This window comes from Natrix helvetica (assembly GCF_964273705.1).
Source record: "Natrix helvetica genome assembly, chromosome: 3".
In the NCBI taxonomy this organism is placed as follows: domain Eukaryota; kingdom Metazoa; phylum Chordata; class Lepidosauria; order Squamata; family Natricidae; genus Natrix; species Natrix helvetica.
The window spans coordinates 83,508,266-83,533,833 of NC_138549.1; the positions used below are offsets into that span (position 1 = coordinate 83,508,266).

General features: G+C 38.4%; 1 protein-coding gene across 5 annotated transcripts in view; it reads right to left on the reverse strand.

Moving 5' to 3' along the window:
- LOC309389661 (uncharacterized protein) overlaps positions 1-25,568 on the reverse strand; it is an 88,963-nt gene that overhangs the window by 42,909 nt on the left and 20,486 nt on the right. For all 5 annotated transcript variants that reach the window (XM_081948259.1, XM_081948260.1, XM_081948258.1 and 2 more), the window contains exons 10-30: positions 25,474-25,515; positions 24,315-24,353; positions 23,828-23,857; positions 21,992-22,030; positions 21,799-21,816; positions 19,829-19,861; positions 18,618-18,650; positions 16,757-16,795; positions 15,201-15,230; positions 12,220-12,255; positions 11,728-11,775; positions 10,069-10,224; positions 9,284-9,316; positions 7,202-7,240; positions 7,074-7,106; positions 5,305-5,346; positions 4,074-4,115; positions 3,668-3,745; positions 3,319-3,366; positions 805-840; positions 212-256 (exon numbers count right to left, since the gene is read on the reverse strand). In XM_081948259.1, coding sequence (XP_081804385.1) covers positions 212-256; positions 805-840; positions 3,319-3,366; positions 3,668-3,745; positions 4,074-4,115; positions 5,305-5,346; positions 7,074-7,106; positions 7,202-7,240; positions 9,284-9,316; positions 10,069-10,224; positions 11,728-11,775; positions 12,220-12,255; positions 15,201-15,230; positions 16,757-16,795; positions 18,618-18,650; positions 19,829-19,861; positions 21,799-21,816; positions 21,992-22,030; positions 23,828-23,857; positions 24,315-24,353; positions 25,474-25,515 — 939 coding nt within the window. The remainder of the gene's footprint in view (positions 1-211; positions 257-804; positions 841-3,318; positions 3,367-3,667; positions 3,746-4,073; positions 4,116-5,304; positions 5,347-7,073; positions 7,107-7,201; positions 7,241-9,283; positions 9,317-10,068; positions 10,225-11,727; positions 11,776-12,219; positions 12,256-15,200; positions 15,231-16,756; positions 16,796-18,617; positions 18,651-19,828; positions 19,862-21,798; positions 21,817-21,991; positions 22,031-23,827; positions 23,858-24,314; positions 24,354-25,473; positions 25,516-25,568) is intronic.

The following is a 25,568-nucleotide window of genomic DNA, read 5'->3' on the forward strand; positions in this document are numbered from 1 at the left end:
TGAGATAGTTTGCTTGGGAGGAAAAGGGTCAAGAGAGCTCCTCCCTAGAAGTTCTCAGACAGTGCCTATTTTTAATGATGCAAGTAGTCTGCTTTAGTCTGGCAAGATTCTGTCTGTAGGTGAGGAACAATGAAGGAAACTGCTTAGAAGTTTTTCTGCATATCTTTCTTTGGTTTTTGGAGCTTGACATTATATGGTAGCACAGTTTTACCTGTCCATTTTGGCTGCTGCTCCCATAGGATCCGCTCTGTCCAGCCTGTACAGAAAATACATTATAAAACATTTATTTATTAATAATCAATAAATCAATCAATAAATTAATTAATTAAATTTATATGACTCCCATCTCACTGTCCAGAGAGACTTTGGGGAACTTACAATGCAATAAACACACAAATATGAAAACATTAAAATTAACAAGACTTAGATAAAGCTAGGAGCCCAGTTCGCTTGCAGTATAGAAGTGGGACAGGGGAGTCAAACTGGCAGCCGGCATCATGCACAGGCCACGCCCACCCTGCCTGTGCAAAGGGAAAAATGCCATGGTACGTCACGTGATGTCACATGACACGATCAAGTTTGATACTCATGAGGTGGGATCTTCTCTCTTACTTTATCAGCCACCTCCAGTGTAAAACGCAACCCCATTAATATAATTGCACAAAGATGCTTTTTATATTCTGAAATTACAATGAACAGAAAAGCTTATTTTATTATATTTAAAAGCAGCAATAACTGAAACGCTCATTTTGATCTATTGCTAGAGCAGATTTTCCACAGTATCATACAATAAAACAGTTTTACCTGTCCATATTGGCTGTTGCTCCCATAGGATCCACTCTGCACAGAAATATACATTAAAAATTAGCATTAATATATATTTACTTCAAAATGCTAGTTCTGCATTTTTCTTTATGTTATAACAAACAAACCACTTGAATACGACAAAGCCATTTTAATATTTTGAATATAAAATATAAATATACAGTAAGGGATTACAGGGTTGTAAAAAGGAATACACACACACGCCCACACACACACATACACCATAAAATAAATTTTATATAAATCCCCTTCCTCCTGCTAGAGATCTAATTTGTGTCTTCTGTTTCCCAGGGAAGCAACTTCTGAAGGTAGCCTCTGCCAATATGTATGGCTTTGGCTTTCCTTCTCACAAGGTCTGGTCCCTCACTTGGGAATCCTGCCAAGGAATCTTTTCTCCTCTAGTCTGGATTGTTGGCATTTCTGCCCAGATAGGTATGTTGGGGCTGCATCTTGTGTAGATGGTTTTTCTGAAACAAGTTTTGAGAGGACGGTCATAGTAATCAAGACCTTCCCTAGGACAGTTATGTGAGGATTGGCAGTGACAAGATTGAGATCTATTGAATCTGTGGGCTGATACTTATGGCGTTGTCTTCTGCGGCAGTACAGAAATGTGAGCTTCAGCATGTCCTCATTTGTCTGTGGGAGTGTATTGACCGTCCTCCTGTATGTGCACTACAAAGACCTAGAATCTGTCATGCGCAGGGAGGGCATGTCAAAAAAGTCAAATGGTGGTCATCACTGTGCAATTGAAGGCTTCCTACCTTTGATTATAAAAAGGAGCTTGTCTTCAAACTCTCATCTTGATCTTTTTTCGTTGCTCTAGAGCAGTAGTGTCAAACTCAAGGGGCCGGATCCAGCCTGCAGGGTGCTTAGATCCGGCCCACAGGGCCACCTCAGAAACAACAAAGGACTGGCATGCACTGCAGTGAAAACAGAGCTCAGTTTTCACTGGCAGAGGGTTGCAGGAGGCCGTCCCAGCTGAAAACGGAGCTCTGGAGGCCATTTTCGCTGGCAGAGCTGTTGGGCCACCACAGGGACCTCTGACACAAATGACGTCGAGCTGGCCATGCCCACCCTAGCCACATCCACTCCACAAACAAACATCCCGAAGTCAAACACAACCCTGATGCAACCCTCAATGAAATGGAGTTTGACATCCTTGTTCTAGTGGAAACTCCTGCCCCTTATTAGTAGGCCTTAGTTGCTTTCACAAAGCCTGTGACTAAAATTAAGCTTTCCAAACCAGGTTTGCATTTTCTCCTTGAGGATTTTCTTCTCTCCCCTCCTGGACTGTCGGATTCAATATCTGACCTCAATATCCACACCAGTTACATAACCTCCCTGCTTTGACTTGATCTACGTGTAGAATTTCTCTGCTCATCTTTGGCTATTGTCACATGTTGCCATAATTAGATATGTACTGTATTTAAATGATAGTTTTGCCTGTCCATACTGGCTGCCGCCTCCATATGATCCACTCTGTGCAGAAAATGTTTTAAAATTACAATTTTTATTTTACGATAGTCAATATTTGAAAGAGAATTTACAACAAAATTACTTGAAAAATGTGCACACAGCTAATATATATTACAGCTAAGGGTATTTTGATATGATTTGGAAGAGACATTTCAGATCTCTAACAAATAGTTCTCTCCTAGTCATTAAAACAGGCTCTTCAGTTTTCGTGCACCTTGCAAAGGATAGGATTTAGATGGTTCTAGATTTCAACTCCACAATTCTAGCTTTCTTTTGTATTATCAAGGCACATAACAGAATAATAGAGTTGGAAGGTGTCTACTTCCAACTGTTTGCAGTTTGCAGTGTGACTACTATTTTGAGACAACCTAGGAGCAAAATATAGGGCACAGAGTTTTGTCTTACAAACAGTGGTTTATATACAAGACTTCTATATACAACGCATACAGGACACACACACACACACACACACACACACACACACACACACACACGCTCTAGGCACAGCTAGGCAATCAATCAATCTCCAACTCTACACTGAGAACTACTATGAAGATAATACAGGAGGAAAGAGAGAGATGCCCTCTCATGGCCTCCTTTATGTAGACAGCTTCTTAAAGTGGCAATACGGGGTCCCTACGGGGAGAGGGGGCGGTCTATAAATTTAATAAAACCTAAACCTAAAACCTAATAACCCGGCTTCTTAAAGCAGCCATACCTCTGCTGACTCATCCTCATTTCATCATCTTAAATTACAACCTTACATTGGCTGGTCAGTTTTAAATCATCATTACCCTGACAGAAGGGACCTTGGAGGTCTTCTAGTCCAACCTCCTGCTCAAGCAGGAAACTCTACGCCATTTCAGACAAATGTCCATCCAATCTCTTCTTAAAAATCTCCAGTGTTAGACTACCCACAACTTCTGGAGGCAACTCATTCCACTGCTTAATTGTTCTAATACATACATATATCGTTCTAATATGTTACATATATTTTTAAATCAAAATAATATTTACCTGTCCATATTGGCTGCTGCTGCCACCATAGGATCCACTCTGACCATACTATGCAGAAAATAATCAAAAATTATCCAAGGATGATCTTAAATATAATTGTACAAAGCTGCTATTCCCCACTTTTGTCTTACTTCGATAGTATTTTATAGCAACTTCTCTTTCCTAATTTCTATGTCATTCTCCTTTAGTAAGTCATACAACTGGTAAAAAAGTATTCACCCCCCCCCCACGTATATCAGCAAGATCCATACAAAATTCTAACATTGTTCAGAATATCAAATAGTGCATACTTTTTCCCCTTCAGAAATGTACAATTATATATAATATCTACACCAAACAAGATTTTTACCTTTCCATATTGGCCGCCACTGCTGCTGCTGCTGCTGCTGCTACTACTACTACCACCATAAGATCCACTTGATACCCCCTGTACAGAAAATGTATGAAGTTAATATGTGCAGTTAATGTTTTTCTTGAATAAACAGTGACTTCCAATACCCACATATGTCACATGCGCTGTCTATGTAAAGAACCCTATCATTTGTGTATAGAACTAATTAACAATAGAGGGCAATATTGGCTATGATTTGAGGTTCCTCAAAGGAAAATGATTGCCCTTATCCGACCTAAATGCCTATCTCACACAGAAATTATTTAACTATGAGCTGTCTAGAACATCCCAGCCATGAATATGATTCCCATTGGTATCTTTTTCCTATCAAATTGTACGATTACAGGAGGAAAAACATATTTACCTTTGGACAGTTGCTACTGCTGATTATTTTACCAATAGTGCTCTGTAAGGGGAAAACACATGTTCAAATGTAATGAAAATGCACTCTTTTTTTGGTTTGGGTTATTTTTCATTAAGAACTACAAGTCTTTCCTTTTCAAGACCGACAAAGATCAGACAAACTAGATCAGGGTTTGGCAACCTTAAACACTCAAGGAGCCTTTTAGATCCCTTTCCCACAGAAAAGAAAAGACCAGGAGCCACAAAATCTACTGGGGGTCGAAAAGCTCAATCAGTCGCGTGCCGGCAAGTGTCGTACATGGGCGGTTATGACACATATTTTGAGTGACAGAGAGCCGCAACAGAGAAATGAAAGAGCCACATGTGGCTCCAGAGCCGCGGTTTGCCGACCCCTGACCTAGATTAATAGACACAACTATTCCCTCAACAACATTATGGAAGTAATTTGCCATATTTTTCTATCATGCTTTTCAGTTTAGTTTTCACTAGTGGTGAAAGTGACCCTGGTAGTTTCCCATTAATGTATGAGTCAGCTTCATCTTACTTAGGTTGCATATTTAAGTTTTATCTTTCTTCCTTGTTAAAATTGAGACTTTTCAATCATTGCAAAATAAACTACACCTTAGTAATCTGATTCTGTGTACTTTCTAGATCAACCCTTCCACCTACAACATATAGCGAAAGCTTTTAATTATGTTTTATTAGCTATATGAAGGGAAACATAGGCAACATTTTTGCATGATTTCATAAAATATTTCCATCATTACTTGAATGTTAACATGTTTGTTAACCTATTTGTTAACAACATTAACTAGTTTAGCTTCATTTCTTAAATAATAGCTTCAAAGTCACTTGTGGTGAGTTGGGCTATACAAATGTGATTAATACATACATAATTAAAAACATTTTAACAGATTGCAAATAATACATTCCCTTAGTGACTTATAGTTTCCAATACCAGATGCACAGTTATTCTAAGATGGCTGAGAATTAGTTTAAAATAGCATAACATAACTGAGAATGCACAGAAGGAAAATAACAAAAAGTCTCCTTTGACTGAAGCGATTGCATTTTATTTAAAACAAAAAGTGAGTTATCATGCTATTACTTAACATTCCACATAAGCTGCAACATTATGGCATTTGCCATTTCAAACAGCTATTGGGAAAGATTGTCAGATTACTCTAAGTGCCATTTATATCAAAGTAGGTGGTTTAGAAAAAGGGACCTACCCCATCACAAGGATTTCTGATCCCATGAGAATACGAACCACCCTATAGTAAGGCAAAAAGAAACAAAGTCATGTGGCTATTTCCTTTTAAGAGAATATAGTATCTCAATCACTGCTATACAGTATATTGATCACGGTGCTTCTATTGTGAGCCAGTATCCCAGCTGTGGCATGAACAAGCTGGAGATGGCTACAAATTGCTAGAAAAATAATGGCCACCCTATAGTCTGTAGATGAAGTGACACCCATCCTCTCTTGGTGCCTTCATCCTTCTTACAGTAAAGAAATGCAACTGAAGACAAAGTTCATTTTGTTGTTCAGCCAGTTATCCTGATTTAAGGTGGGTAGTCTGGGTTGTGGAATGTGGGAGAGTATATGTAAAAGTTATCTGTAGGATTAATTGCTCTCATTAAGGGATGCTGCTAAGCTGCTCCTAGTGACAAATCTTGGAACCCCACACACATCTCTTGCAGAACAGTAAATCAATCTCTTGCCAAAGGATTTTGAAATCAGGCTGAGAACCCATGCTCCCAATGGAGGTAGCAACAAAAAGAACTGAAAAAAAAACCATTTCAAGGAGATGAAGTTTCATTGTTTTTTAAGCAGTGGAAGAATCCTATGACTAAACAGGTGGTTGATCAAGCACTGCGGAATAGAAAGCATTGAAAAACAATTCTCAAATTTGTGTGGATGTTAGGAAAGAATTCTGTAGCAGGCACTGATGAGATCCCAACCAGCATTTATTCATTGGCTGCCAATCACCAGGAAAAAGTGGGTCACACCAAAGAATAATGTGTGTGTGTTTGCACATGTGCATGCAATCTATAACAGAAGAGGTTATTTTTCTTGCTGAAAAGATGTTCTATATTCTGAGTACAAAATAGGCAGAAACTGCACAGACACATGAAACTTAATTGTATGAAAACAAATAATGGTTTATAAAGGAAAGCTTACTTCATCTGATGTTACTAACAAAAAGGCTTTGGTTACAAGGCAATTGGTCATGAGAGTATGTGCTAGATTTCCAAGTGGGAGGCCCTAATTTGCTCCCATGCTCATATAGATTGAGAGTGGTGGCTGTGAAGTTCTGGAGCTGTCAAAGCTCTTAACTTAAGTCAGGTTGTTGGGGTGGGGGTGGGGTAAGAAAATTTGCGTATTTATTTGTTTACTTTCTATCTGTTAACAAGAGCAATAGAAAATAAACCCACCGTTCCTATAAAGGAATAACATTCATTCATTCATTCGGTGCAGACTGAACCTTTGTAAAACGGGCCATCTTTTTAAGCAAGAATGGAACAGGCTAAAATGATGGAATATTAATAATAGGTCAACTGATTATTTCCAAAGATTGCTGTGATAAACTATCCAGAAAGATGAATAGTTTTTAATAGTGTACTATGGTTGGTCACACAGTCAGCCAGATGTTTAGACTGGATTTGGGATTTTTATCCACCCATTGAGTTCTTCCCAAGGACCTGGAAGTAGCAGATGTGGATGTTTGCTGGTCTTAAAGATAGTAGTGATGTTAAAATCATTGCAGGCTGTAAGCTGTTCCAAATAAAATTGCCTTTTGCAATTGAATGGTAGTAATTTTGTCAATGCTGATGTGTTCAAACGGTGCTCCAGATGTTTTGAGATTGACCCAAGGCGCCTGCTATTATTATCTTTGCTTTTGTTTGCCACAGATGTTCTAATTGTTATTATTCCAAAAGTACAACAAACCAAGCATTTGCATTTTCTGAAACAGATTCACTGAAAGATTGATTTTACCTGGGAACCATAACCTTGATGGGATGAACCACTCTGCAAAGAAAGATTTTTTTTTTTGTAAATTGGCCCTTCAAAAATACACAAAATTCTTAGTACAAATAAAACAAGATAATATGTTCTGTCCTTACCTGGCTACTTCCAAAACCTTGTTGAGATGATGATCCAGCCTATGAGAGAAACGATGAGTGGAAACATTATAAATATGAATCTTATATGAGTACCAATGATTATACAATATGTCTTTTTAATGAAGATGTGCCTATGGTTTTGGCAGGAGGTCTTAAAACAGAATTAAATTCAGCCAACTTTGGGTGGGCTGCCTTTTTGTTAACACCTTAAGAACAAGATGGGTAATTTTGGATTCTTTGTCCAAAATATTCAAAATAGCAGAGCAAACCCTAAATGAGTTTACTTTCTTCCACTTGAACAAGACAGTTATATCATAATATTCAAGCAGAGCATAATTGTTATCTAATTTGATAAGTTATCCCATCAAATAATTTTTGCACTCCTAACTTTAAAGAACGTATTTCTTCATATTGTAAGAATATGCTTTCTCATATAAGCAACCTGCTTTAAATAAATGTCTCTTCCTATTTCATGACTGCATTTTAAAAAGCCAGACTGATGGTACATTAGCTGCTAATGTTTGACCAATAATTTCCAAACTCGCTTTGTAACTTCGTTGTATTTAAGTACAATGTAACCAATTTCATTGTATTTAAGTACAATGACAATAAAGATTATACTTGTAAGCATTGCCTGCCATATTGTCTGAACATGAAGCTGTGGCTTCTCCCAGAGTGAGCCACATTTAAACAAAGCTTGGAATTTGGAGTTGTCTTGCAGACAAGACATTTCCAATGGATGTTTTTATGCAAATGATAAACCAAGATTGCTATTTTGTCCAGATCTGTCCTGTGCAAAAATGACTATGCAACATAACAACCTAAAATGCAAGCTTGGGGGAAAAATATTTGGAGCATAGAGAAACTTTATTCCAAAATTTATATTACATCAATCCTTCATTAGGATTTTGTGATTTTTCTTATGGTCCCAAAGGATATCTTTGTTTTTTTCTAGTCTTAGGTTATTTATTGAACATATATTAACTATATAAGTTTATCTGTCCACCGATGGCTGATAGGGGCACTATTAGAATGAAAATGTATGCATGCATGTAGATGATTTATATCTTCTTCAGAGCATCCAAAGGTTTTGAAACTTATTTACTGTGGAACAGGTTCAAAGAGTGTTTCTGCCGAAGTTCTTTTTTTAATTGTGCAGTCATTCTTGTTCTATTCATAAAGCTTTACATATCAGATGTTGCTGTTTTCTGCTGGAATTTTCCCATGTTTTTCTACTGAGTTTGCCTTTTCCCCCCTTACATTTCTAATTTTCTATTCAATAGGAACAGTACACCTTTTCACTATATTAAAAGCTAATGCTCTGAAAGCAACTGAAGTGTTTTAAACATGAGAGATTCTTTACAAGTATTCTAATCCATTTAACCGTCCATGACAATACATAGGAAAGAACAATTTTGGGGGAAAATCCTGTCAAACAGGAAATAGTTTTGGAGGGAGTAAAGACAAATAAGAGAACATGGTGGCAATCACCAGCCAGAGCCCTTTTCTTTTTATTTAATATATTTTGTTGTATAATTTCACATAATAATAAAAAAATCCAATCAACACAGTTCTCAAATGTTAGAGCATAGAATTTTTCACAATCCTGTAATGTGGCCAATGCAGATTTGTTTAAGTTCAAAGGAAAATAGTGCCCTTATTTTGTGTTTAACATTTTTCCTTGCCAAAAAAAAAAAAAAAAAAAGGAATGGCACAGACTTGTTAATCAGTTAAAAGGTTGGGAATGTTTTGTCTAAAGCAATTTCTCAAGCACACATTAGCAATGCCACCTCCTGTTTAGTAATAGACTGGTGTTGCTCTTTGGATGTTTAAGCACTAGATGTCACAGTGATAATTATAGGGAAGAAAATCCAGTAGTTCAAAAACCAACAGCTGCTAAAACCATGTTCAGCTTGTCACTGGTTTCTCAAGGCAAAAGAATTTGGCAATTAAGGAAATTAGAAGCACATTTTCAATGAGTTTGGGGTAGGAATGGGCACTAGGTACCTTTCTGACATCAAAATATGCAACAACAAGTATTTGAAGAGCCACAATTTATCCTTAATGATAAATAAATCTTACCGGTTTACAAGGATTCTTGTCAGGGGTATTTCCCTGTGGGGCAAATAAGTAAATAGACAGTTTGTTAATTGATTATCAATTAATTAAAATATTAGTATTTGCACATTACAGCTTAAGTTGAGGGAAAAAATGCCTCAACTGAAGAAAAGACGTTGCAGTCATAAACAGAAATAGGAGTTCTTCAGCCAACAGATGGATTCATGACTCAAAATTGATTATACAAATTTCTGTTTGAATATGATGAATTTCCACACATTACAATAATCAGAATGGATATAAGCAGGCATTCATCCGATTATAGAAATAAAGAGCTGGCTCACATGTAACTCTAAAGAATAGTTTAATACAATGAAAACAAACCACAGCAAGTTTTCATATTCTCTTTTCTTCTTGTAATGTGGCTGAGGGGCGGGGGCGGGGAAGGGAGATGAAAAAATTCCTCCTCTTTTTTTAATTAATTGTTGGTTGTGATATCATTCAAACCTAACAATACTGTAAGCTAATTATACATTAAAACAATCTATTTTTTTAATTAGTCAAACATAATTCAAAGAAAACATGTATACTTTTGCTGACCTCCTTGCAGCCATGTTGGATGAGTAGGACAAGAGAGTAGATTTACTCTCTTAAGATTATATGCAAGCTTTCCCAATGTCAAACTGAACTGCCTCTATTACATTAAAGTTGTATTTTGCGTAAAGTAGGGTAGAGTGGAAAGTCCTCTCTTCCCAAGGAGAACCCAAGAAACACTTTAGCAGGTTGTATTTGTGAGGAAAGATACCAACCTGACCACAAGGATTACGGCCAGTTGATACAATAGATCCACCGCTGCCAAATGTAGATGATGATCCAGTAGAGGGTCTCCCGCCATCAACTATAATCGAGGTTCCACTACTACCACCCGAGGAAGGTCTACCGTCACTAACTATAATCGTTTCACCCTGATGAAAATAATAATAATAGCACGACTAAAGACATCATTTTTGTATGTAATGGAACATAGTTCTTAAAATAACCCTAACATCTACAAATCCTGGCGTGAAAAAGGTATTGTCACAGACAATACAAAGACAAAGGAGGAGAAAATTAGCTTTCCAATAGCTGAAAGTAAAAAAAAAAAGCAAATTTCCTATTAAGCAAATAGGAAATATCATAAAATTGTTGTTCAAGAAGGACATTATATGTAGATGTTTTGGAGATGGATGGGTGGGTGGGAGGATGGGTGGGTAGATAGATGATAGAATAATAGATGATAGATAGATAGATAGATAGATAGATAGATAGATAGATAGACAGACAGACAGACAGACAGACAGACAGACAGACAGACAGACAGTATCCAAAATATAATCTCTTTTGAATAAAATCTAAGTTGAGATGGACATTGCAAGACTCCAGTTATCATTATTTTCTGTATTGCAATGGAATCAGTACTGGTAAAGAATACAATTACTGTCGAAAAACTTCCCAGGGTGAATGTTTTTTATAACTTCGGGGATCATTTAGACAACTAACTTCTGCTGGCTTATCTGTGAGCTAAATAAGGGATCACAAACACAATTAGTGCCATATCCATGAAACCTCTTGTCGATCCTACTGCTGGTTTGCATTTGACAAGTTCTCTGAAGAAAACAATTTTGCTTAGTTTTTTGGAGCGAGTAAAGGATTTAAAATACCCTTCTCTGCACTTATTCTTCCAAGTGAGAATTTGATAGCATAAATCAAGATTTTTAAATACATTTGGGAGTGGAATCCCAGCAACCTTACCTACATGCATGGATAGAAATCTGAGGTGGAGAAGATTGCTTCGATGAAGAAATAATCCATGGGGCACATGGACCGCACCAGTTCACGCCATGCCAGCAACCGGTTGGTGCAAACAAGCAAAGCCCCATCTGTGGGATGCCACTCCGGTCCACGGAAAAATATTTTTCCACAGAGGTAAAGGTAAAGGTTCCCCTCGCATATGTGTACTAGTCGTTCCCAACTCTAGGGGGTGGTGCTCATCTCCGTTTCAAAGCCGAAGAGCCAGCACTATCTGAACACGTCTCCATGGTCATGTGGCCGGCATGACTAAATGCCGAAGACACATGGAACGCTGTTACCTTCCCACCAAAGATGGTTCCTATTTTTCTACTTGCATTTTTTACGTGCTTTCGAACTGCTAGGTTGGCAGAAGCTGGAACAAGTAACGGGAGCTCACTCCATTGTGCGACACTAGGGATTCGAACCGCTGAACTGCTAACCTTTCTGATCGAAAAGCTCAGTGTCTTAGCCACTGAGTCACCGCCTCCCTACTTCTCCACAGAACCAGTGCCCAAAAGGTTGGGAGTTGCTGCCATACCTACATAAATAAATCCTCCAGATTTCTCACATTGATATTTATCATCAGAAATAGCGTTCTCTCCCCCCCCAAAAAAAAATCCAAGTGAAGCCAAGTTTACCTGAGAGACAGAAGAACCACCACTCTGAGATGAAGAAGACTGTATAGTCTGTTAAGAAAGTGGAAATATATTTTGGAATTATAGATCCAAAACTTTGAACATTGATATGAAAATTATTATGGATGTACTGAATATTAACAGGAACAAAAACGACAATTCTTCACTACTGCAAAGATTTTCAATCTTATGTGCATTGTTTTGCATTGTTGCATTTGCATTGTTTTCCATGGTCAAAACGTTGACTATTTAAAGCCAGCTCTAAATCAGCATAATGGAAAGACTGATTTTCCATGGTCAACATTTTGTGATAGGTTAAAAATATTTTATTATGAATTTTCTCCTTCTGCATTTTTCTCTTTCCATACCTTTTTGTATATTAAAACAACACTTTTAAAAAAAAGGCGCACAAAAGATACACATTTTATAGTGTGTATCAAACACCAAATGACTCCAAAGGAGTAAAAACAATTTCCCTTTTGAGAATATATTTACCAATTTACAGGCGTGGCTGTTGTAGGAAGAAGATGTCTGTTTATAAAAAAAGAAAGAAACAGTTATTTGGAAATGAAGTGATGGAATGATTAGAAGTCAAATAGTACTTCTAAAGCACAAGTAAAGTATATGTAAAGTTGCCCCTGACCAGTCGTATCGGATTCTAGGGTGTAGTACTCATCTACATTTCTCGGATAATAATAATAATAATATTTAATGCTTCTAGACCGCCCCCTCTCCCGCAAGGGACTCGGGGCGGTGTACAGTTCATACAAAATATAACAGGATACAATAAAATTAAATTAAATATGTACAGTTGACAATTGACATGGAGGAGGTTAAAATGTAGTTAAAAGAACTGTACAAAGCAGATATAAAATAAATTCAAACCCCTAAAAACAAATACAGTAAATTAAAAAACCCCTAAAATAACCAGATATAATACATTTGCCAGGAGGGACAGTTGAATTATGCCAGGCCTGCTAGTCGGAACAGGTGGGTCTTCAGTTTTTGCCGGAAGGAGCGGAGGTCAGAAGTGGTTCTAATGTCGGGGGGGAGGTCATTCCAGAGGGTTGGGCCCATCACAGAGAAGGCCCTACTCCTCGGTGTCGCCCGCTGGCATTGCCTAGTGGACGGCACCAGGAGAAGTCCCTCCCTGTGTGAGCGTATTGGCCGCAGGGATGTATGTGGGAGGATGCGATCCCGCAAGTAACTAGGTCCCGTGCCATGGAGCGCTTTAAAGATGGTAATCAGCACCTTGAAACGCACCCGGAAAACCACAGGCAGCCAGTGCAGCTTGCGCAGGAGAGGTGTTACGTGGGAGTACCTCGTACTCCCCATCACAGCCCGCGCGGCTGCGTTCTGAACTAACTGCAGTCTCCGGGCGCGTCCCAAGGGCAGCCCCATGTAGAGAGCGTTGCAGTAATCCAGGCGGGACGTCACCAGCGCATGAGTGACCGTGCGTAGGGCATCCCGGTCCAGTAGGGGGCGCAATTGGCGCACCAGGCGAACCTGGTGGAACGCCCCCCTTGCCACGGCTGCCACATGGTCATCCATTGACAGCCGGGCATCAAGGAGGACGCCCAAATTGCGCGCCCGTTCCACAGGGGGCAATTGTTCGTCCCCTCTGGCCAGCGATGGGATCAGCTGGCTGAACCGAGGTGCCGGTAGCCACAGCCACTCAGTCTTGGAGGGGTTGAGTTTAAGTCTGTTGTCCCCCATCCAGACCCCGACGGCCTCCAAACACCGGGACATCACTTCGACAGCCTCGTTGGGATGGTTTGGAGTTGAAATATACAGCTGAGTATCATCAGCGTAGAGGTGATACTCAACCCCAAAACCACGGATGATCTCACCCAGCGGCTTCACATATGTGTTGAACAGGAGAGGCGAGAGGACCGACCCCTGTGGCACTCCACAAGTGAGTGGCCTCGGGGTCGACCTCTGTCCCCCTGTCAACACACATTGCCTCTGGTCGGAGAGGTAGGAGCCAAACCACCGCAAAACGGTACCTCCGACTCCTATCCCCTCCAACCGGCGCAATAGGATACCACGGATAAGGGAGCCAGCATTGTCTTAAGACAGTTCCTTAGTCATGTGGCCAGCATGGCTATATGCCAGAGGTGCACAGAATGCTATTGCCTTTGTACCAAAGTGATATTATTAATCTACTCGCATTTGAATGCTTTCGAACTGCTAGGTGGAAATGAGCTGGGGCAGGAATGGGAACTCACCTTATTGTGTGGTGCTCCTGTCTTGAACCTAGGCTGATCACTTTCCAGCCAACAAGCTCGGTGTCTTTAACCCCTGAACCATCGTGCCCCCAAAGTATATGTATGTCTTAATATTTCATATTTTTGTGGAATTATCTCAGCAGTATTTTATAGCTGCAGAAGTCCAACCTTTCTGGTTTGTTACACAGATGTTCTGTTGACAAGTTAATTTTTGAATGCCCTATCCAATAGTTGCTGTTAACTTCCCTTCCTCCCTACTAGCTTGGCTTTTAATGAGGAGACCAGTCATCCTTGATTTACTATCCTTTGGCAGATTGCAGGATGCTAGTGTTCAGTAATCTCCATATGCCTTGCTGGTGTTACCACCTTCAACGCAAGCTATGATTCAGCAAGATCACTTGACAGTTTTGCCTCTAATCCTTCTTTCTTTATCTTCTAGAACAGGGGTCGGCAACCTTAAACACTCAAAGAGCCACAAAGGTCCTAACCGGAAGCCCCCCGTTCAATTCTGGAGCCGACCGGAAGTCTGGTTCCCCCACCATAGAGTCTCCTCCTAGTGGGGCGTCCTTTCTCCTCTACCTGTCCTAACTGTAAGCCCTATCAATTGTGGAGCCGACCGGAAGTCCGGTTCCCCCACCATAGAGTCTCCTCCTAGTGGGGCGTCCTTTTTCCTCTACCTGTCCTAACCGAAAGCCCTATCAATTGTGGAACCTACCAGCAACAGGGAGCCGCAGCAGAGGGATAAAAGAGCCACATGTGGCTCCAGAGCCACAGGTTGCTGATCCCTGTTCTAGAACAACGAAAGCAGCTGCTTGTCTTCCTCACTCGCATATTAATAATAGCCAGGAAAGAATACCGCCTGCTTGTGGATCTAACCACAGTCTCTAAAGAAAGAATTTTTCTCTCCTTATTCAAAGCTGAGCTTAGTTGCATATTGCCATTTGTTGCCACATTAGCTGCATCTAAAACCAGATAAACCATCTAGCTAAGCTAAGGTTGGAAAATTAAGCCTGGCTCAAAGTTTTGGTGGGAGTAGACTTTTGACCTGGTTTAGACCAACACTTTAACTATTATATTGCACTGGTTCTCTAGTAATAGCTAGCTAGACCTTGGACTCTAGACCTAGCTGTCAAGCCTAGCAGCGAACAGATTTATCCTCCTCTAATTTGTCAACTCATTCTTCAAAATTAGAGGGATACTTATCAAACTATATTGATTCAATGATGTTGATAATGAAAGAGTGCTTACCTTATCGCAAACTTTCATAGGTTGTCCACTCTAGGGAAACATAACAGAAGCCATTTTAAAAACAAGAAGCATTTCACATATAGGTAATCCTCAACTCACAAGAGTTCATTTAGTGACCATTCAAAGTTACAACGCCACTGAAAAAGTGACTTATGATTCTTCCCCACACTTATGACTGTTGCAGCATCCCCATGGCTGCATGATCGGAATTCAGATGCTTGGCAACTGGTTCATATTTATGACCTGTGCAGTGTCCTGGAGTCATGTGATCCGCTTTTGCGCCCTTCTGACTAGCAAAATCCATGGGAAGCCAGATTCACTTAGCAACCATGTTACTAACTTACCAAATGCAATGGTTCACTTAAGAAGAAATGGCAAGAAAATTCGTAAAATGGGGCAAAACTTACTTAACAAATGTTTCACTTAGCAACATACATTTTGGGCTCAATCGTGGTCATAACTTGAGGACTACTTGTAAGTATTAGGTTACAAATAATACATTAAAAGAATATGTTGGAAGAACATCCTTGTACATATATAATTATGATTGCTTTTCCTGTTAAACAAACCTAATCTCTTGAACATAAACATTAATTGGGTCTATTATGTTATGTGTAATTAAGAAGCTGAATAGCGAAGCAAGATCTTTATATTTTTTATTTTTTTCTTAATATTTTTCTCACAAGTGCAGAGTCAAAAAAAAAAAAAGACCAGCTGAAAGTTGATACATTGGTTGTAATTGACTGACTAGCCTGGATCTGATGTTGTAGGCTGAGTGAGAATGACTGATCCAAGCCACCCAGGTGCCTAAATTGGGACTAGAACTACAAGAGATCTCACAGTTTCCCTGTTTCTAGCCTGGTGCCTTAACCACTGGACCAAACTGGCTCTATAATCAGGTCTTTATAGTGAATTTTTTAAAAAAAACCCAACTACGGTAGATATTGTAATTTCTCTTCTGTTCAATTAAGAAAATTAAGCACTTAACCGAATCTAATTTTCATTTCTTATCTGTGTTTAACATCCGGGAACTGGCAGATAAATAAAATCTGCATAAGGAGGAAATCAGGATTAAATTCTTAGGATTTCCCAGCAATTATTTTAGGATTGCTTCTCATCTTACTCTCAACATTTTTAATTAAAAACGTTCCAGGTCAATTAGCTGCAGCTGCTCTTCTTTAAAATAGTCAACACAGCTTTGTACACTAGGCAGATCCAAATCTGGATTAAAACTCATGAAGGTTTCCATGAAGTTAGAATGGCCTATAGATCATAAAGTAATCACAAAGATTGCCTATCATTTGTCCAGCTTCAGGTTTAGGATTCTGAACGCTGTGATTGAATTAATGCATTGCTCTAAACTACGATTTGTTTTAATAATTTATTAAACAAGTTCTGCTGGCCTGAACCACATATTCTGGAAGCCCAAGCAAGGTGACATTATGATTTAGAATGTGAATGTACTTGATGTATAACATTTATGGGGAAAATAAGGCCATGATATATTTTTATTATTTTATCAACTGAAGGTTTGAATGAAAATAAATAATAGTTACCTGAATTGTAATACGGATGTCACTTTGAGGATTTGAATCCTGTAGACGAAAGCAACAATTTTATATAACATTAGTTGTACAACTGCAACTATTTTATAGAGTTTAATCAATTCTTCCCAGCCCTAACTATCAGTTAGGATACTTAAGAGTTGTAGGATTCTGCGGCGTTGACAAACCTCTGAATCCTTTACTATTTATCCACAAAATTTGTCATTGCTAAATGTAAACAAATAAGTATATTTTCCCTAAAGGCAGATATTAATTTTAGAACAGTATTTCCATTATCACACATCCAGAAGATGAGTAGTAATTTTTAACTCTAACCTGACCAATTTATGACAAGCAATCAAATACATCTACCAAATAGTGTTAGATATCACTAAAAAAAAAAAAGGTTTTGCAAATCTTCCGATCTGAAAAAGTAGCATTTATCCCTATTCCAGCAGTCCATTTTTACAGTCTTGTTGAAAAATCCAGTAGCTTGGATAGACAATCGTTAGTCTCTATTTGTTTGGGGAATCGTAGACAGTGAAGACTTACATTCACAGATGCTCAAAATTAAGATCAGGACAAGCAAATTATTCTAAATTTAGAGCCCCCCCCCCCCATTGTTTGGTTGCAATCAATATCTGAGATGTGAAAACACCAGCCAATCAGGACTTCTCCCCCACTTACACCTAGGAACTTCTAAGAGTCACGTCACTTGTTATAACAAGTAGGTCATCTCTCCTCCTTCACAAACAGAAAATCAAAAATGTTCTTTGCTGCACCAGGTGCTGTTGGGGCTATTGTCCCTGTATAATATATTATCTGAGAGTAGAGCAAGCCAGCAGGCATATACCCTACAGTTTACCCAGTATTTGTCTGAATAAAACAGAGTTGGAAAATCAGGAGGTAGGGAAGTGGGGAATTAGAGGAGGCAATCTGTCTGTGAAAAGAACTATAAACAAAAGGTGATCCTAAATTTCATAAAATCTTCAAAGAGTGATTTAGAACTGGAGTTTTTAGATCATGCAGAGCAGCCTCAAAGAAAATCATTCTGGATAAAGCTGAGAGAAAACTTACATGGCAAAAACAAATCATACAGTAACTATTTCTCCACTCAAAAAGAAAGAACAATTTCCTTTATCGGTTGAAAATACCATTTATATTGTCATACGCTGAAATAATCTGTGAGGCAAAAAACTATTCATTGCCTACCATTATTAGAGGATCTATCAAAGGGGCTTTGTGTTCATTTATTTAACCATAAATCATTAATTACAGATACCAAAAATGAAAACAGCCTTCCTTTTATCTGAGGTCTTGTGAGCAAGATGAGCGGGAGTGGCAAAGCCTAATTAGGTTTCTCAGCAGATGGCACTATTTTTAGGAGAATGAAACAATTCCCTCTTTTTTCTGTTGTCTCCCACACCCCTTCAAAATCTCTTCCATAAGATCCCCCAGGCTCTGTTGCAGATTCTGAAAAGTTAACAGGAGGTCACAAGGGTGAGGGCGAAGAAGAGAAGTCCCCACTCTCAGATTTCATTCAAAAGTATGTTCTAGCATGTTGTTTCCATACTGAAATTTCTAATTTAATGTACAGTACATTGCTTGCCTTCAAAACCATAAAAAACAAAACACGCACAACCACTGCCAATGGAAACTTGCAAGATTATCAGTAGCTGCATCCGCAAGTAAGGTTGTAGTCCAGATAGCTTACTCCATGCTCCTATAGTAACATCATCTCAACTCAATGTAGTAATTTGCCATGAGATTAAAGAATGGAATTTTGCTATGCATTTTTATCTGTAATTCATGGTTAATGTATGGTTGAATAACTTAAAAGGTTGAAAGGAATAAATGATAAAAGAAATTATACCTGGCTATGGATCTTTTCACCGTATTTAGTGCTCTGCAAAAGGACAGATATTGACATTTAATTATGATATTTTTCTTGTGGAAAAATATACTGTATGCATTTTACCCCAATTATTTTGAGTCTACAATAATTTATAAATGAATACTCTTTTCATCCCTGGAGATAGATAAATAAATGGTTGGTAGGTAGGTAGGTAGGTAGGTAGGTAGGTAGGTAGGTAGATAGATCTGTGTGTATTTGTATGTGTCTCTATGTCTGTGTATATGTGTATATACATGTATATGTACATATACATACACAGACACATACATATATATAGTACATACATATACAAAATATTTCCATAGCTGTCCATCTTATACATCTATAATCACAGATGGTTTACAAACAAGAATAAAAAACAGTTAAAAGAATTAAAACCAGTACAAAAGGTTCTAGTAACATCTCCACAAACAACCTAACTGGGCTCCAGTCTTAAAGTATCCCAGGTCTTCCAGGCTTTTCAAAAGACTAAGAGGAGCGGGCTTCCCAGCTCTCAAGGGTTTACATGTTCTAAAGGATAGGAGTTAATACCATGAAGGTGTCCCGTCTCCCCCCCAGCACCTGCTGATATTATCTCCACTTTCCTCCTGAATATTTCATTAGTACACTGAATTTGGTGTAATACGCCAATTTGGTGTACGGGTTAAGGCGCCAGGCTAGAAAGGGGGAGACTGGGAATTCTAGTCATGACTTAGACATGAAGCATATTGGATGACCTTGGGTCAATTACTTTTTTCAGCCCTAGGAAGCAGGCAATGGCAAACCACTTCTGAAATCTTGCTGAGAAAACAGCAAGAACCATTTTGGTCTAGTGGTTAAGACCTAACGTTAGAAACTAGGGGAGCAAGAGTTCTAGTTCTAATTCTGCCTTAGGCATGAAAGCCAGCTGGATGACTTTGGGCCTGTCATTCACTCTCAGCCCACAATGTTTGACTCAGGCAACAAGACTGTCGGTCAATTCCTGTTCCAGCCAATGGATCACCGTTCTTGCACGTGTAGAAAACATTAGGAAAACAAAAATAAGCAAGTGTCCTGAGCGAGTGTTTACAAGCTAACCATTCAAAATATGAAACCCTGATTTAGTCCTCCTTTTCATATCTGCCAGTGAGCATTCTGGATAAACAACTGATATTATCTTTTAAATAAAGCAAAGGGGAAAAAATGTTTACCTGAATATGCTTGTAGTGGGAGTTGGCAAGTTGCTATAAAAATTGAGAAAAAAATCATTTGAATTCTCTACATCACTCTAATAATGTTTCCATGTGTGTTGGCAGCATGGATGGTTGTCAAAGAGTTAGTAGTGAGGACCCTTTATTTCCCTTTCCAGATACAAGAAATATTTGTGCAGAAAGTTTTATTTAGCCAGCTGTAGCAATTGATATATTGCACATTTGTCCACACATTTGCTTAGAAGATACTGTTTGGGAATGGATTGCATCATTGTTATTGTTAATTACTCTCATCTTGCTTCGTATTTGTAGTGTATTTGTAACCATTATGATAAAGAAGATGATTCACCATTCCACTAATATAACACTTTTGAAGGGGGGGAGAACAACAGCTGCCTAAAAGCAATGTTTTAAAAAACAAGGGGACACTTCCAAAGGCATTGCCAAAATATGCCATCAGGCAATCCCTGGGCACTGTCTACTATAGACTCTACCTTCCTTAAAAATATTCTTGGCAAAGGATCCGTTATCTAAAGTTATGATCAAGCCCCCAATAAGCTGTGTTGCCAAGCCATTCCCAGGTATCTTGTTTATACTTGCTGTCTCTTAAGCAGTGACGGATTAAGGCTCACTGGCACCCTAAGCATTGACAAATCTTGGTGCCCCCCTTTCCTTTGTACATATTGTACAAATCTTCATTGTTTTTTCTTTCTTTCTCAACTTTGTGGTGCCCTCTTTGGGCCTGGTGCTCTAAGCACGTGCTTAGTCTGCTTAATGGTTAATACACCACTGATCTTAAGTAAAATATAAAACATTTTTGGACTTTTCTTCTCCAGATAGTTTGATCCAAAATCTCAAAAGATTGTTGTGTATCTTCTGACTTCAGAGGGTCTATCTGCTGCTATCCTTGGGTTTCTGGCATGCCGAAAGCATTTGGATTGGTATATTTTTCTCTGTTAACTCTCTTAATGTTTATTTAATAAACTCCTCTTTGGCATTTTACTCTGGATCAAGTCCATTGCTTTTGAACTGTAACAAACCTGTTGACTCTCATCTGGCCACCATGTGCCAACACACAATGTAAGAAAGTGGCTCTGGAAGAATATTTTCATAGCAATTAGATGATAACTTTGGAATGAATGAAAGAAAATGGAACTTCTTTTCTTTAAAAAAATGTGATTTATGCTTAATTGTAACTTACTACATCTGTTACTAATATACTTGAGTGTTTAGATTCAAAATAAATGCATTATGCAATACAGAAGTTACAAAAAAATCTACATTCCATATCCTTGAACACCCTGTCAATCCATATACTTTCTTAAATGCAGCAATTAAATTGTATTTTGCTTGCTAGCTTCTTGCATGTAGACAATGCAATGTCTTTATGTTTTATATTCAATGTAGCATAAATCAACTACATAAATTCATTCTCATTTACAGGAAAATGCATTCTTTGCGGGAGGTTGTGAACCAGTTTCTAGCAAAGTTTGAATAATAACAGTTTTTTAAAGTCCTAGGTTCAGTCTGGAAATATTGTATGTGGAAATTTGACATACAAGTGCTATAAAAATGTAACGTACGGTATATAAAGAACATAGAGGAAAAAAATGTATGTTATCATTTTAGAAGTCCCCAAGCAGGCAGATCATTTGCAGAAATAATTTTGTAGGACCAGAAAATTAAATGTATGAATTTTTAAAAAATGAATTATTTCCAGAATAAACTTTTATGGCGCATTCACTTTGCCTCATTTAGTGTATTTTATTGTAAAGGAATGTGTGTGTTTCAAGATGGCATAATTTCACATTCATATCCTTCACTTGGTTCTCTGCTTATTTCATCTCCTTTTTTTTCTTTAGCCCAGAAAGATTACAGAAGAAAAGATGGAAAGACTATTTAATATCTTTTAAATGTAAGTATTAGAAACACATTGACTTGAGTCCAATTGGGAAAACAAGCATTCTTACCGATGCATATGTTTCACGCTGTGAAGGAAAGAAAGGATAAAAAAGAATCAGTAAAAACAATAGTTACAAGAAAAGCCTCTCTATTTGACTAGTCAGCAAAAAGTTCTTTGCATGATCAATGAGTTGCAATTAGACATTCACTTTGCATTCTTTTACAGTAATAAAATTAAAGAATTAAATAAGTAGGACTTACTTCAGGTGGGAAAGGCTTCGTAGGAGGATATACTATGACCTGTCAAAAATCATCACAGAAAAAAGTTAGATTTTGTTTAATAGAAAGGGCTGGAGTCCTTTAGAATTTATTTCTCTTTATTATAAATTTGTCGTAAAAATTGAATGAATGGAAAAATTTCATTTGGAAAATCCCTCTTGTAAAAGCTTTTAATTTTTTTTTAATCAGGAAAAAAAACCCTATGAAATGGGAGAATGATTCAAAACTACTCTTCCCAAATAACTGATATTTGGAAAATAAGAACGAAAACCATATAATCATTTCCATTTTTCTGCCCAATTGAACAGACTATTGTTAATGTCATTTTACATAGATATGGTGTCAGGCTGCCTCATGAAAATCAGTGGGTGCCTAGTTACTGATTTAAATGAGAAAGTAGAATTGTAACTACAGTTATAGCTATGAGTATCAGATAGGAATGTCAATACTGCCTGAACAAACATCAAACGTGAATCTGTATCCACTTTAGCTACCTGCCCAGGAGCTGAACAGGGCAGGGAAGACTAATCTGCATCTAAACCATGACAATAAAAATGCACAAAATTAAGTATAATAAATTCAGTTTAGCGGCATAGGAAAACAGGCTTATAGATAGCCATTTGCTTGATATCCCAGGTTGCGAGTTCTTCACGATATTGTAATTGTGTAGTGTTGCCCCATATCCCATCATCTTGATGCGTGCAAACTCATTAATAAGACTATAATGAGTTTATGCATTGATTGGAGCTTTCATCGCCACTAAAGGCAGATATTGTGTCCAACAAGGATTGTGAGAGAGCACCGACTTCCTAAGTCTGGGATAGATGTGGAAGCTGAGGTGACACTCCTTTTGACAGATTAGGACCAATGCCCTGAGGTTCTGAAGACCACCTGTCAGTCAAATGAGACCAATAACCTGAGCTAAGTTTCTTTCTATGCCAGATCTAAACTAAAAGTAGAGGAATGAGGAGCTTCTACTACATATTGTAACATTTTATGGGTGAGAGGAAGGAAAGGGTGGGGGGAATGACTGGCACTTCACTGTTCTGCTGTTGAATTGTTCCCATCCCTCCAGTATAGGTGCAGCCTTTACAACATGGCCAAGACAAATTGAAAACTGGTGGCAGGAGGAGATGCCTCCCCAAAAGCACACTCCAGCTAAGGGGGAGCAGCAAAACCTGGGTAGAAATTGCCTCCCCAAATAGCAATAGCAATAACACTTATATACTGCTTCATAGTGCTTCACAGCCCTCTCTGAGTGGTTTACAAAGTCAGCATATTGCCCCCAACAATCTGGGTCCTCATATTAATGACCTCAGGATGATGGAAGGCTGAGTCAACCTTGAGCCGGTTAGAATCGAATTCCTGGCAGTGAAGAGTGAGTTAGCCGGCAATACTGTATTCTAACTATTCGCCACCATGGCTCCTAACCACTGTGCCTCCATCCTCCTAAATCAGAGGATGGGCTGAAAGAGAAGGTGGGGATCAACCTCAGACAACCTATGTTTTGGTGGGCATAAAAAGGCAGAAAATTAATGACAGTGGTATCTATTTCGGAGTGTTTGTGTTCTGCTTCATTTGTCTGGCCTTAGATTTTATGCAATTTGGTGTGGCTGGGATTTACTGCTCCATCATAGGCAGCCAAATATCTTGGCCCATCTTTGCATGAGCCTAATGTTAGTCAATCTACTTCTAGCTTTAAATAGAGAGGCAGGATAATGACTTAGAAGACAAGTTTGTTGCAAGGAATTGTTGCACTTTTAAAAGAAGGTCCTACATAAGGATATTTCAAAGGTTTAGTTCAGAAAAAGAACCTACCTCCCCTTTATTTGAAACAGTTGAAACAGACTGCAAGAAAAACAAAAGGCAAGTGTTATATTTTGTCGATTGTAACATCACCAAGGGACATCATGGAGCAGTTTATGCCACCCCTTGGACAACAGTTCCATACAGGGATTTCCGGGAGCAAGGGGAATCGCCTAGTCAATGCCCCTCCTCTGTATAACTCCCTCCTGGTGGGAATCCGTGGTTTCATACAGGAAAGGATAAGAAAGAATATCAATACAGCCCTGCCTTGATCCTATTTTATTGTAACAGGAGGGAGAGAAACAGAAACAGTATCAGCCTTTCCACATTCTGTTATTGCAATATAGCCCATATCAATAAGGTAGACTTATATTTCTTGGGGTATCTGTTTCCTGACATGGTCTACCCTGAAAGGCTAGCAGTATACTGGTTTAGGAAACTTCTTTCCTCGGCTGCCTCCATGTTTTGGAAACCTTTAACATAGCAATTGATTTCTTACCTGCCCATATTTGATGCCGCCACTAGTATCTATGCCTCCCTGCAAATAAAATAAAACCAACTGTAAATAGAACTGACAGAATTTAAGAGATTTGCATTTAATAACAGGGTATTCTTGTTCATTAGTGTTTAACTTAAATCTCCACCTAAGTTAGGATCCTAGAGGTTTTTAGATGTTTCTGGACTACAATTCCCACAACATTGATCTTTGGCTATGCTTGCAGATTGGGACCAAAGAGAGTGGGAGGGAGTCCATCTACAATCAAGGAGCCCACAGCATTCCAATTTCTAAACTTTGAGAAAGAACTTTGGAAAATCCTTGTTAGAATACTAAATGGAATGATGCTGAAAATGCAGCATCAAAGTTACAATGGGATACTTCCCATCCAATATTTTGCACTCTTCAGGACTGGATCTGGACCTAACTGATCTTATGATGACATTTTGGGTAGGGGCAATTGATTCATTTTTGACTGTGCCCTTATTCATTAAAAATTGCAGCACATTTGGCGTTTTTAAAATTGTTTCAGTTCCGCACACCTTTTGGGTGGCCCATTGGCCAATTTCCCAACTCTTATTTTGCTTTCTGGCTTCTGGACCCAGGTTTGCAGTACTTTTCTCAAGTCTGCAAATATTACAAGCACAGGAAAGTGGGTGCAAACGGCTACTAGCAACTTCTCTTGTTTTCTTTTGGAGAATGTAGATTCAGTTACTCCAGGACCAGCCTCCAGTTGGAGGGGAGAAAGCAGGATATTGGATGCTATTGGTCAACTGGAAAAGGAGAGTGAGCATTGATTGGCTCTTGGCAGTCTCTTTATTTCAAGATTTGCAGAAATAAAGATTATTACAGATTTTATTTCACATTTCTTTATGGAAGTTTGGGGAAAGGAACTATTGATATGGATGTGCTCATAGTTTGTATGTGTGTGTATGTTTAATTTTATGGATTTTATATTTATCAATTGCAACGCAAATCATTGAGCATATATGTAACTTTAAAAATTAATTTCTCACTATACATTCAGAAGGGGATTCCATTTAGTGGGACTCATTTTCAGAAAAATAAAAGAATTATAGTTTGAATATACTAGAAAACACAGGACTGTTAAACAGCATAAATGCCATCAACAGCACCATTCAAACAACAGAAGAAGACTTACATCACCACAACCATATTTGTTGTAGACACTTGCAGTTCCACCCTGTATGAAAATCAGAGAATTAAATGAAGACACTTTACAAAATAGGGATATTT